Consider the following 14219-nt stretch of genomic DNA (forward strand, 5'->3'; position numbering starts at 1 on the left):
GGAACTTGTTGATTGCGTTGATCTAACCTCAGACAGGGTGGCCTTGGGAAGTGAAACTGCGTGGATGGTCTCATGGGAACGTCGTAAAGTACTCCCTGTGGCTGGCTGCCCGCGGTGCTGTTTTTGGCTGTTCCACATCCAGGACCTGGAGAGAGCAAGGAGGGCAGAGGGCTCCTTATAATGTCAGCGTCTTCTGCCAAGGAAAAATAAACACTGGCAGCCCCTACCAAATGTCATAGTGTGGACCGGACCCACATCTAAGCCTCAGTTTTATAAGGTGTGTCCTTGGGGCCTTAAGGTCCAGTCACCTCATAGGAATTTGAATGGCATTAAATCGTAATCATAAATATAATGGTGAACTGAACAAGAGGTAGGAACTAGTTATTTATGAACCCATATCACCTCTCCTAGTATTAAAGAGCAATTAACTCGAGTCCATGAATTTCCCTCTAGGGAGCCTGTGATTTCCCAAAATTATCTGCAATAGTCTGTGTGTGAAAGTATTTTTCAAGGAGTCTACAACTTTGATCAGATTTTCTAAAGAGTGTGTGATCTCTAAAAGAGAAATTATTCTGGATTGCGGGCTTCTTGGGCACAGGGGCTTGGTCTTGCGCGCTCTCACAGTCATGCAGCACAGGGATGCTCTGCGATGTTCAGTGAATGATGGTCAAGTGCACGGGTGAGCAGAGAGTCACCACCGGAGGCCCCTCCTTCTCAACAACTGAGTTGCTTCGGCATCGCTTAAGCTTGAAGACTTTTAGGATCAGTGTGGAACGCTTCTGTCTCACTGTTTTATAGGAGGATGGCTTAAACTTGAAGAGTTTCAGCATCAGAGCAGAACTCCGTGTTTCTCTTGTTACGCACGAGGCCTCTTTACGTCTCAGGAAGATTACGGCCACTGCTTTTCAGTCTTTCAGCACCCCAACTCGGGCAGCGGTTTCTTCCTAAGCTCTGGGAGGAATGTCGCTGGCTCAGCTCAGAAGGGTGGGAGGGACACCTGTAGCCTCTGGCGGATCACCGTGGAACTGCCCTTTGTGTGGCCGAGGGCCATCTTGAGAGAACCAAATTCTGAGGAAGTCATGGCTCTTGTCAGTTTGATTTTCTTACCAGAAAAACTTTGTTTTACTTTTGGTTAAAAGTCTGTTTTAATAGTCTCAGGTCCCCTCAATACCATTAATGGATAGACTGTTTATTGGTATACAGATTATTAGAAGATTCAGTCTACATGGATAGCGTGGTCAGTGTAGAGAGTGTAGGTGTTTGGACTGGATCATGTGCTGTTTGCTATCCAGCCAGAACTACAACTTTTTGTTTGGCTTTAAGTCTGTGGACGGGGAAGGAGAGGAGGGAAAGGGAGGAGGGGAAGGGGGAGAGAGGATGTGTGTGCACCTGTGTGTTCGGCAGGGGAGCTGCTGGTGGGATCTAGTTATTTGAGGGCCTCTGAGGCTGGAGCGTCCTTGGCATGGCCCTGGTCGTGCTGTAGAAAGCTACATGCTCCAGCGCTCCTCGCAGAAGGGAAGGTCTTGACAGAATTGTGCTCAGCACGGCTGAATGATCGCCTTTCCTGCTGACGTTCAGCTGTCCATCAGAGACTGCGGCTGGGATGGTCTGAGCCTTCCACACAGTTTGGGAGCCAGATATGACTGGAGAACAGCGGGGAGCTCCTCGGTGAGCTGTCGGCTGGACGAAATTTATGGCTCTGTGAAAAAGCATGCAGACTTTGAGTGGAAAGCTTTGGGAGCTGGTAGGAGAGGGAAGAATGGGCACAGGCACAGAACGTTAGTGTGTGAACGCTGGCGTGGGGCCCTCCACAGCCTGCGCAGCAAGGAGGCGCCCATTTGCAACCTCTCTGTTCACACACATGCGCAGTCAGGCCCTACCAGAATTTCTAGATCCTTTGGATTCCCTTTAGGGATATTCCTTTTTGCCTCCTGGGAATCTCTTGCCCTTTAAAATTTTGTCTAGCAAGACTTTTTCTTTCTTCTCGGGGAGAGGGTGGGTATTGCTATAGATGAGAAGATGCAGGTAGATAAAAGTAATTACTTAAACACATATGGGGCAAGACTTACAGGTTTGGAGGTCCAGATTAAGATGCAGAGGAGCATGTGAGGTTGATGATTATATTTCGGGGAGAGTTAATTGATGGAAGGTGAAGGCAGACAAAGAACCGCTGCTTACTGCCTTCTTGAATCCCAATCAGGAATTATGATTAAAGTCGCGGCGAGACAACACAGGGCTGATGAATTGGTGTCTTTTTTTTTTCTTTTTTTGCCGTCATTCACACTTGATTGACTTCAACCTTTCAAGTGCAAAAGTCTCTCTTTTCCATTATTATTCATAGCCATCTGAGTTTTTCTAATTAAAGTGTATGAAAACAATTACTGATCCGTCGTACTGAGTCTGTTAGAGGGGATGTCTGCCTTACTGTAATGCGTATAAAAAGCCCACAGTTTTCTATAATGATGTGCAGCTGAGGTGTTAGATAATTTTATTCTTTTTTACTCTGTAGGGCTTTTTTTTTTTTATTTCTCATGATTCATTTTCCATAATTCCGAAAGACCCCAAGAAAGGACTGATCCTGCAGCTACAACCGAGAAAGGATGTAGGGGGGAGTCTTTTTTCCTTTCCCTTTCTCCCCCCTCTTGCCCTCAACCTGGTACTCCCCCTCGGCTGAGGACTATAAATTAATCGGTGACCTTTCACTTCTTGGATTCCCGCTGGACTCCCAAACCGCACTGGTCAGAAATGCTTTCTGTTAAAAAGAAAATAGATGGAATGAGTTTGGCAGTCTCTGCTCCATTCCCAACGATTCATCAACAGCTAGCTGTAACCAGCTGCCGAGGAGCGGGGTGAGGGTGCAGATGTCCGTGAGAAGGAATTCTCTGTGTCACACATGTTCACCTGCCATGCACCTGCTCTTCGTAAACACAGGGTTTCTCAGAGCCCTCTCCCTAGGGCCCGTTGCTTAATTTTGCACCTGTTCGTATCTGGGTTGCCGAAATTATTCTAATAATACGCCGAAGTGTGTTGAGGAGTTCTCTTTGGTGTCGATGGGGACGGTTTTCTGGGTCGCCTCTAGCATTCGAGCCTATCTCCGATGCTTCTAGTAACACGTCATCAGCTATTCTGAGCAAGGCCAGGATCGTCATTAAAAATGAATAGTAATTTATTTAAAATATTTTAAATTTTGAACAGTAATCAGGGGTTCCAGTTGTTGCAAGTGAAGATAGTCGGGTCTTGATGGGAAAACTATGCCTCCCAGTGGGGCTGGGCACTGTGTAGAAAGGTTAGTGGTGACTGTAGCTTCTGTTCCTGTCACCTCTAGGTCAGTTCATTTCTCAGGCTGTCATCAAACAGGAGATGATTTCTAATTCATATAGGAATATCATCCCCAATTACTTTCCCACCCTATAGCAAGCAGGCAAAGGGATAGTGCTTATTTTTAAACAAATAACCTTTTATCCTTACAGTGGATATCGACAGCTGCTTATCACATTAACGTCAGGCGAATGATAAGTTGTTTGGACAAGCTTCTAGCCAGATGGCAGGGAAGCCTAGAGAAATGTCTGAGGCTCTGACCTAAAAATTGTAGCTCTTTTGACCCAGGCTAATTCTGGAACTGCTGTATTAGGAAACAATGGCCGTGGTCAGTGTGGGGCTGCCCTGTTGCACGCGCGGCGCGGGGCACCCTCTATGGTTGGGACGCTGGCCGGAGGGTCCCTCTGCCGCTGGGTACCTTGGGCAGAGAGAGACTCCGGAAGAAATCCTGGCTTGAGTGAGTCGTAAGAAATGCTCATGTGCGCTTGGTCTCAGCTTGTAAAGGGTTACAAAATGTTGTTTCTTGGAAGATCTGCCGGTGTGTCTGCGTGTCCTTAGCCTTCCTTTGTTCTCTTCTTCTCTGCTCACCCTTTACTTTGCTCTTATTCCCCTCCTCTTCTTGCCTGAATACATTTGAAAACAGTACTACAATGCTCCCTGCTTCAAGATTACAGTGTACTTTACTAGGTATGATTTAATTAGGGCCCTTATTATGTTTTCAGCAGCTTAAGGTGGGCCTTTCAACTTATCTACCTAATTGCTTGCACAAGAAGTTTCACAGCCCATGACAAAACATTGTCAGTGATCAAAGTCAAAATTCTGCATAAAGGAAAAATATTAATAATAAGATTATTCTTCAAGTGTGCACTGCTAATTATGTCCAGAATGTAACCGTAGAAACACTTTTGACTGATGTGAGCTTTGTCTAATAAACATGAATCTTCAGTGAGCTATGAAAAGTGACACCTCTAGCTTTACACTGGTGAGGGCTAATTTTGCTTCTTAAATAATTTTTACACGTTTCCCTATTTTGTGTCTCTTTCCTCTCCATTTGACACTCTTCGTTTCTCCGCCTCTTGCTCCCCAGGTGACCACCCCTGAGATGGTGATGCCCAGCAGCATGTTCCTCCCCGCGGCTGTTGCAGATCGCGATGTGAACGCCAGTGTGGAGGAGGCAGGAAAGCAGCCTGGTCAGTGACATTATTCTCAACCCCTGCGAATAGAAACAAAATGAAATACTGGGCCAAAACTTTCATAGAGCGAGGGTGCTGCGCACCCTTTACAGTTTTTTCCTAGGCGGAGTGTAACTGATCGAGAGATGAGGACCACTGTTGTCAGCGACTTTATACTCTGGTTCTCGGCATCAGTTGTATAATACATGGTTTAGAGTGAGGGAGTCGGGTGAGAAGCAGTGGGATTTCGGCAAACGCAAGTCCCCGTAGGGACGGAATAACCAGGGACTCAGTAGGCCCGTAACTCGCCATCCTAAAGCTGTTTAACAGTCCATCTCCGAGGACTTAATTACTGGGGCCTGGGGGATCACGTGGGCGGTTTCGGGGCCCTGGGTTAGTTGTCTCTCTAGGAGCTGCCTCTGCACAGAGTTCTTTGTGTCTTCTGGGATTGCCCGGGGATGCAGCGCAGAGGCGCGTTTGGAAGGAACACGTCGTAGACCCAGGCGGTGCTGGTGGTGGGCGCCCCACAGCGGTTCCTATCTCGAGAGGTCATTAGACCTCTGTTCGTTCATGAGGCGCTCCTACATCTTTCACCCCTTGTCAGCAAGATTTAAGATGCCTCGCAGTTTTTCCCTATTAAGGCAGTGGACAAGCTGACCTGTAAAAGGGTCAGAATATTTATGAATGTGATGCAGTCTCACTGTAGAAAAAAAATTTACTGTATTTTAATAATTGGCCGCTTGAATATTCATGGCTTATTGAATTGAGATGACAATCAAAAGTCGTTATAACAAGAAATTAAATGCCTAAAAAAATATATTCCAAAATTTCTTAAAGTGGACAGTAGTCCTGGTAAATTCCCCATAACTCAGGACAGCATTAATTCACATATTCTACAGTTCAGATCCATGTAAAAGGTAAATCCAGTCTAAAAAATCTACTGACCAGTTCTTGAGAAATTGAGGATTCTGAGTCAAGTAATTAAACATTGTCTAAAAGACAGATCACAATATGATACAGGCCTAGTATGAGTCAAACCTTTTTGTATTTCCTTTTCTCCCCTCCGTTCATGTGTGCCTGCTTATAATACGTGCTCTCCTGGGGGATGGGGAGAAAGTGGGAGGCTGTGTAGAGCCTGTGCTCAGGTTGGGTATCTCCCTCATCATCAGATCCCGTGTTCGTGAGGCCTTGCCAGGTAGACAGTTCTAGGTGCCGCCCTTGAAACAAAGCCGTCCTTATCACTGGGCTTGGTGTTTTCTTTACAGAAACCTCAGAGGATCTTGGAAAGAACATCTTGCCTTCTGTGAGCACAGAGCACGGTGGAGATTTGAAACCCTCTCCTGCCGACCCGGGCTCTGTGAGAGAAGATTCAGGCTTCCTGTGCTGGAAGAAGGGGTGCAACCAGGTCTTCAAGACTTCTGCCGCTCTTCAGACGCACTTCAATGAGGTTCACGCCAAGAGGCCTCAGCTGCCCGTGTCGGATCGCCACGTGTACAAGTACCGCTGTAATCAGTGCAGCCTGGCTTTCAAGACCATTGAAAAGCTGCAGCTCCATTCTCAGTACCATGTGATCAGAGCCGCCACCATGTGCTGCCTTTGTCAGCGCAGTTTCCGGACTTTCCAGGCTCTGAAAAAACACCTTGAGACGAGCCACCTGGAGTTGAGCGAGGCTGACATCCAGCAGCTTTACGGTGGCCTCCTGGCCAACGGGGACCTTCTGGCAATGGGAGACCCTACCCTGGCTGAGGACCATACCATAATTGTTGAGGAAGACAAGGAGGAGGAGAGTGACTTGGAAGAGAAACAGAGCCCAACGGGCAGTGACTCTGGGTCGGTACAGGAGGACTCGGGCTCAGAACCGAAGAGAGCTCTGCCTTTCAGAAAAGGCCCCAACTTCACCATGGAGAAATTTCTGGACCCTTCTCGCCCTTACAAGTGTACCGTCTGCAAGGAATCTTTCACTCAAAAGAACATCCTGCTAGTGCACTATAATTCTGTCTCCCACCTGCATAAGCTAAAGAGAGCCCTTCAGGAATCAGCGACCGGTCAGCCAGAACCCACCAGCAGCCCAGACAACAAACCTTTTAAGTGTAACACTTGTAACGTGGCCTATAGCCAGAGTTCCACTTTGGAGATCCACATGCGGTCCGTGCTGCATCAAACCAAGGCCCGGGCAGCCAAGCTGGAGGCTGCGAGTGGCAGTAGCAATGGGACGGGGAACAGCAGCAGTGTCTCCTTGAGCTCCTCCACCCCAAGTCCTGTGAGCACCAGTGGCAGTAACACCTTTACCACCACCAACCCGAGCAGTGCTGGCATCGCGCCGAGCTCCAGCTTACTGAACCAAATGCCCACTGAGAGCGTAGGGATGCCGGCCCTGGGGAACCCCATCACTGCCACCATCACTTCCCCTTCAGAGCCCAAGGAAGCCAATCGGAAGAAGCTGGCAGATATGATTGCATCCAGGCAGCAGCAGCAGCAGCAGCAACAACAGCAACAACAGCAACAGCAACAGGCACAGACATTGGCCCAGGCCCAAGCTCAAGTTCAAGCTCACTTGCAGCAAGAGCTACAACAGCAGGCCGCCCTGATCCAGTCTCAGCTGTTTAACCCTACCCTCCTTCCTCACTTCCCCATGACCACCGAGACCCTGCTCCAGCTACAGCAGCAGCAGCACCTCCTCTTCCCCTTCTACATCCCCAGCGCTGAGTTCCAGCTCAACCCTGAGGTGAGCTTGCCGGTGACCAGTGGGGCCCTGACACTGACAGGGACGGGCCCAGGCCTGCTGGAAGATCTGAAGGCTCAGGTTCAGATCCCCCAGCAGAGCCACCAGCAGATTCTGCAGCAACAGCAGCAGCAGCAAAGCCAGCTTTCTCTGTCCCAGAGTCACTCTGCCCTCTTACAGCCAAGCCAGCACCCTGAAAAGAAAAACAAACTGGTCATCAAAGAAAAGGAAAAAGAAAGCCAGAGAGAGAGGGATGGCGCCGAAGCGGGAGAGGGCAACTCGGGCCCAAAGGAGTCCACGCCAGATGCCCTGAAGGCCAAAGAGAAGAAAGAGCTGGCGGCAGCGGGCAGTTCGGAGCCGTCCGTGCTTCCTCCACGCATCGCCTCGGATGCCAGAGGGAATGCCACGAGGGCCCTGCTGGAGAACTTTGGCTTCGAGCTGGTCATTCAGTACAACGAGAACAAGCAGAAGGTGCAGAAGAAGAATGGGAAGACCGAGCAGGGGGAGAGTCTGGAAAAGCTGGAGTGCGACTCCTGTGGCAAGTTATTTTCCAACATCTTGATTTTAAAGAGTCATCAAGAGCATGTTCATCAAAATTATTTTCCCTTTAAACAGCTGGAGAGGTTTGCCAAACAGTACAGAGAGCACTACGATAAACTGTACCCCCTGAGGCCCCAGACTCCAGAGCCGCCGCCACCTCCCCCGCCACCGCCCCCACCCCCACTTCCCGCGGCCCCGCCTCAGCCTGCTTCCACACCGGCCATCCCTGCGTCGGCACCGCCCATCACCTCGCCTACGATTGCACCGGCCCAGCCATCCGTTCCGCTCACCCAGCTGTCCATGCCCATGGAGCTGCCCATCTTCTCGCCGCTGATGATGCAGACGATGCCACTGCAGACCCTGCCGGCGCAGCTGCCCCCTCAGCTCGGACCTGTGGAACCTCTGCCTGCGGACCTGGCCCAGCTGTACCAGCACCAGCTCAACCCAAGCCTGCTGCAGCAGCAGAACAAGAGGCCTCGCACCAGGATCACAGATGACCAGCTCCGAGTCCTGCGGCAGTATTTTGACATTAACAACTCCCCCAGTGAAGAGCAGATCAAAGAGATGGCCGACAAGTCTGGGTTGCCCCAGAAAGTGATCAAGCACTGGTTCAGAAACACTCTCTTCAAAGAGCGGCAGCGTAACAAAGACTCCCCGTACAACTTCAGCAACCCTCCTATCACCAGCCTGGAGGAACTCAAGATCGACTCCCGGCCCCCTTCGCCGGAGCCTCAAAAGCAGGAGTACTGGGGAAGCAAGAGGTCTTCGAGAACGCGGTTTACCGACTACCAGCTGAGGGTCCTGCAGGACTTTTTCGATGCCAACGCTTACCCAAAGGACGATGAATTCGAGCAGCTCTCTAATTTACTGAACCTTCCAACCCGAGTCATAGTGGTGTGGTTTCAAAATGCCCGACAGAAAGCCAGGAAAAATTATGAGAATCAGGGAGAGGGCAAAGATGGGGAGCGGCGTGAGCTCACGAACGACAGGTACATTCGAACGAGCAACTTGAACTACCAGTGCAAAAAATGCAGCCTGGTGTTTCAGCGCATCTTCGATCTCATCAAGCACCAGAAGAAGCTGTGTTACAAAGACGAGGATGAGGAGGGGCAGGACGACAGCCAAAACGAGGATTCCATGGATGCCATGGAAATCCTGACACCCACCAGCTCCTCCTGCAGCACCCCGATGCCCTCACAGGCTTACAGTGCCCCGGCACCATCGGCCAATACAGCTCCCTCCGCTTTCTTGCAGCTGACAGCAGAGGCTGACGAACTGGCTACCTTCAGTTCAAAGACAGAGGCGAGTGATGAGAAACCAAAGCCGGCTGAACCTCCCAACGCACAGCCAAACCAAACCCCAGAAAAGCAAGGACAACCAAAGGCAGAGCTGCAGCAGCAAGACCACCCTGAGCAAAAGACAAACTCAGCCCAGCAGAAGCTCCCACAGCTGACGTCCCCCGCTTCGTTACCACAGCCTCCTCAGCAAGCGCCCCCGCCTCAGTGCCCCTTGCCCCAGTCAAGCCCCAGTCCTTCCCAGCTCTCCCACCTGCCCCTCAAGCCCCTCCACACATCGACTCCTCAACAGTTGGCAAACCTACCTCCTCAGCTCATCCCCTACCAGTGCGACCAGTGCAAGCTGGCGTTTCCATCGTTCGAGCACTGGCAGGAGCATCAGCAGCTTCACTTCCTGAGTGCACAGAACCAGTTCATCCATCCTCAGTTTCTAGACCGGTCACTGGATATGCCTTTCATGCTGTTTGACCCGAGTAACCCTCTCCTGGCGAGCCAGCTGCTCTCTGGGGCCATACCTCAGATCCCAGCAAGCTCAGCCACTTCTCCTTCAACACCCACCTCCACGATGAACACTCTGAAGAGGAAGCTGGAGGAAAAGGCTAGCGCAAGCCCCGGCGAAAATGACAGCGGGACGGGAGGAGAAGAACCTCAGAGGGACAAGCGTTTGAGGACAACTATTACACCAGAACAGCTAGAAATTCTCTACCAGAAGTATCTGCTGGACTCCAATCCAACTCGAAAGATGTTGGATCACATTGCGCATGAGGTGGGCTTGAAGAAACGTGTGGTACAAGTCTGGTTTCAGAACACCCGCGCCCGGGAAAGGAAAGGGCAGTTCCGGGCGGTGGGCCCGGCTCAGGCCCACAGGAGATGCCCTTTCTGCAGAGCCCTCTTCAAAGCCAAGACTGCCCTGGAGGCGCATATCCGGTCCCGTCACTGGCACGAAGCCAAGAGAGCTGGCTACAACCTCACTCTGTCTGCAATGCTCTTAGACTGCGATGGGGGGCTCCAGATGAAAGGAGATATTTTTGATGGAACGAGCTTCTCCCACCTACCCCCAAGCAGTAGTGACGGCCAAGGTGTTCCCCTCTCACCTGTGAGTAAAACCATGGAGTTGTCTCCCAGAACTCTTCTTAGCCCTTCTTCCATCAAGGTGGAAGGGGTTGAAGACTTTGAAAGCCCCTCCATGTCCTCGGTTAATCTCAACTTTGACCAAACCAAGCTGGACAATGATGACTGTTCCTCTGTCAACACAGCAATCACAGACACCACTACCGGCGACGAGGGCAATGCGGATAACGACAGTGCGACGGGAATAGCAACTGAAACCAGATCCTCTTCTGCGCCTAATGAGGGGCTGACCAAAGCGGCCATGATGGCAATGTCCGAGTACGAAGATCGGCTGTCATCTGGTCTGGTCAGCCCGGCCCCGAGCTTTTACAGCAAGGAATACGACAATGAAGGTACAGTGGACTACAGCGAAACCTCAAGCCTCGCAGACCCCTGCTCCCCAAGTCCTGGTGCGAGCGGGTCGGCAGGCAAATCTGGAGACAGCGGGGATCGGCCAGGGCAGAAACGTTTTCGCACTCAAATGACCAACCTGCAGCTGAAGGTCCTCAAGTCATGCTTTAATGACTATAGGACACCCACCATGCTAGAGTGCGAGGTCCTGGGCAATGACATTGGACTGCCAAAGAGAGTTGTTCAGGTCTGGTTCCAGAATGCCCGGGCAAAAGAAAAGAAGTCCAAGCTAAGCATGGCCAAGCATTTCGGTATAAACCAAACGAGTTACGAGGGACCCAAAACAGAGTGCACTTTGTGTGGCATCAAGTACAGCGCTCGGCTGTCTGTACGTGACCATATCTTTTCCCAACAGCATATCTCCAAAGTTAAAGATACCATTGGAAGCCAGTTGGATAAGGAGAAAGAATACTTTGACCCGGCCACTGTACGTCAGTTGATGGCTCAACAAGAGTTGGACCGGATTAAAAAGGCCAATGAGGTCCTCGGACTGGCAGCTCAGCAGCAGGGGATGTTCGACAACGCCCCTCTCCAGGCTCTTAACCTTCCCGCGGCGTATCCGGCGCTCCAGGGCATTCCTCCCGTGTTGCTCCCCAGCCTCAACAGCCCCTCCTTGCCGGGCTTCGCGCCATCCAACACAGGTGGGTTCTGCTCTAGGTGATTCTGTCGGCATCAAACAGCTGCCCGGGCAGCGCCTTGTTCTGTGGCTGCCACCCAGGTCCTCTGAGTGTTGGGCAGATGGGAAGCTTCCCTTTCCGATTCTCTCATGGGAGCAAAACTTCAGGTCGCTTTCGTGGAGTCCGCCTAGAGCTGTGTGTTCGTGGTTCTTTGGCTTCCTGGGTCAGGAGCGGCCCCTCCTCTGAAACCTTTCTCACGCCCTGCGTTCAACAGCACAACCAGGGTGTAAGCTCCAGGGGAGAACTTTTGAGAGTCCTGGCATATTAGATCCTGGGGTATTTTCGAGAAGTTTCCATTAGAGACCCTTTCATTCAGTCCTTGTGGAAATCCTGATCCCATTTAGTAGTCGTTAAACATATAAGACAAGAGTTGAGTATCCCAGCTAATTCTGGATCATACCCTGTGGAAACTCACTGAAGAGAATTTAAATCAGCTCCTTGCCCTCACCTGTGGTCCTGTCCCCACCTGCATCAGCAGGAAGCTCTCATTGGTGTTTCCTTACACCTGGGGCTCTTCTGAACAGAACAGCAGTGCTTCTGTTAGTTTCTAATGAGACTACCTTCGTACCTGCATGCACTGACCAGGATCTTGTATTGGGCAATGTGGTTTGGACATGTTTGTGTTAGTCCTCCAGACAGACAAAAAATGTCAATGGTCATTTTTAGGAGGATTCGATCACCTTTTCATTTTCTCTTGCCCAGGTCCCTTTTCCCAGCCCTCTAATTCAGTCATATACTCGGTATTCTTATTTTTCCACTTACTAGGGAGTTTCACACTTTTTCCTGTGTGCCGCTCTTGTTCTCCTGTCCTCGTCATCTGCTCTGGATCCACCTGTCTTTGCTAAATTGGATCTTCACCTCCATGATCCTGTGAGACAGATGTAGGCACAAGTCAGCAAGTCCACCTCCCCCACCCCCGCCACGGCCTGCACTGACCAGTGCACATTCACCAAAGGAGAGCCCCTTGAAGTACCTTTTTGCCTTCAAAAGGTGTCTCTGTTTCCAGGAGTTGAAGCACTTTGGTTGCTTCCCAGAGCAGGCCTGGTTTCTGGCTGAATTAGACCCAAGTTCTACAATTTTGGTAGTGTTTTACAGAGCATGAAGCTACCTCCATTCCTGGCCCCAGTTTCTTATCCAAAGTGAAGAACAAGAAAGCAGTAAGATATAGAAGTCATTGCTTATATTAGTTGGCAAGTAATGTGACAGAATGATGTCCAAGCCAGCTAGTCATAAGCCAAGAAACAGGCTGTGGAAAGTGGCCAGACACGGAATTACCCTTGCAGCCCAGGACCTTGGCAGAGGGGCTTGGAAAGGCCCGACATTTCATAATTATGTGAAAAAATTAGAATCAGAATGTCTGATCTATTCCCCTTGTTTTACACACGAGAAAACTGAGGCCCAGAGAGGTCAAGACTATTCAGCAAGCGAGGGTAGGAGCCAGAGCTCTCACCCAGGCCTTCGGGCTCCCAGTGCTATGTGCTCCTTCCACAACACCCAATATGAGCCAGTCAGTCAACAGGTAGATGTTTAGTGCTACTCAACGTCTGACCACTTAAGAGTGGACTGAAGATAGAAAGATACGCTCTTAATTATTCAGAGCAGCCAGGTGTGCCCCAGTTCCCACCTCTTGACTACTGCAGCTCACAGGAGCACTGGATCTGGAATGGGAGGGAAGAAACTTATGTTTAATGTGTCAGGCCCAATGTGAGCTCTTTCCACATGACCTTTCATGTAAATCCCTACAACCACTTACTGTGGAAAGCTGAGGTTCCAAGCAGTCAGCTGACAGGCCCACAATCACCTGGCAGATATGTGTCAGTCATAATCCATACTGCATCAGTCTGCCTCCAGAGGTGCATGATTAGGTCTCAGGGGGATAAAGTGCCTTGCTTCTTTCTGATCTTACAGATGAGGAAACCGAGGCCACAGAATTACCGTGAGAATATATTGAGCTGCTATATTGAATGTGGCTAGTGCAGCAGAGCTTGGTAAATAGCAGGGGTTCAGTAAGTATTTTCTAGAATTTTGAATCTCTTATGTAGACTGTCAGTTCAAGATACAGAAAGTCAGTTTAAAGCCTTTTGACCTGGATCTTTCTCCTGAGAGCCTTATGTCACAGAGATAAAGAAATCTCTAGACGTTCCTTCCTTACCCTTCCTTTGGGCTCTGGTTCCAACCTAAAGCTTGGAGCAGGCCCGTTGCCTAGAGGAAGACAGAAGGAGCCACATCCCAAGTTTAGAATTCATCATCCATTCTGTTTCTGCCTCGTTTGTGCCAATTTAACCAACAAACCTTTACTGAGTTTTCTGAGTCAGATACATCTTCTCTGGTCTCGGACCCTGTGTGCACTGAGGAAACTGGATGACTTAATCTCAGTGATTCTTTTCTGCTGTCTTAGAAGAGTACACTAATGACACACTTGGCTATTCAAATGTTAACGGGTGTTTTCCTGGGATTGGCAACTTGAGGCAACCTTGTTCTCGTCATCTGAAATTTGAAGGTTGTTTAATGCAGCGTGAATATTCCCCGCAAATGCTGCACCACTGTAGACAACATGGTCTTCACCCAGGTCTGGGCTTCGGAGTGTTTTTCTCCTTTTTCTCTTGTGAAGACATGTCATGTTATAGAACCCCTTACCACAGCTTTCTGGGAAGTGGTCCAGATGAAATGGTGAGGGGCTACAGGATTTCTGATTTTACATTTTGGTGCTCTCTGAAGTGAAGGATGGGACATATGCTGTCTGGTTTCTTGGGTGTGGTGAATGTAAAGGTGACCTGAAGGCTGCTGCCTGTGAACTCTTCTCAACTCTTGTCTTTCCTCAGCATGTCCCCATCCAGCGTACCATGTCCCTTCCTGCACCACAGTGCTGTCCTTCCCCACCACCTTGCTCGACTTTCCGCACCTACGGCCTGAGGTACAGGTTCCCCTGCTATCTGAAAGCAGAGCGTTCCTGTGAAACCTTTTTTAAGACATA

At 50.0% G+C, this 14219-nt stretch overlaps 1 protein-coding gene across 2 annotated transcripts in view; it reads left to right on the forward strand.

Moving 5' to 3' along the window:
- The window catches only part of ZFHX3 (zinc finger homeobox 3), a 237774-nt gene that overhangs the window by 216173 nt on the left and 7382 nt on the right, over positions 1–14219 (forward strand). For both annotated transcript variants that reach the window (XM_011382599.2, XM_011382600.2), the window contains exons 8-9: positions 4406–4508; positions 5756–11209. In XM_011382599.2, coding sequence (XP_011380901.1) covers positions 4406–4508; positions 5756–11209 — 5557 coding nt within the window. The remainder of the gene's footprint in view (positions 1–4405; positions 4509–5755; positions 11210–14219) is intronic.

The sequence above is a fragment of the Pteropus vampyrus genome, unplaced genomic scaffold (genome assembly GCF_000151845.1).
Source record: "Pteropus vampyrus isolate Shadow unplaced genomic scaffold, Pvam_2.0 Scaffold483, whole genome shotgun sequence".
NCBI lineage: Eukaryota > Metazoa > Chordata > Mammalia > Chiroptera > Pteropodidae > Pteropus > Pteropus vampyrus.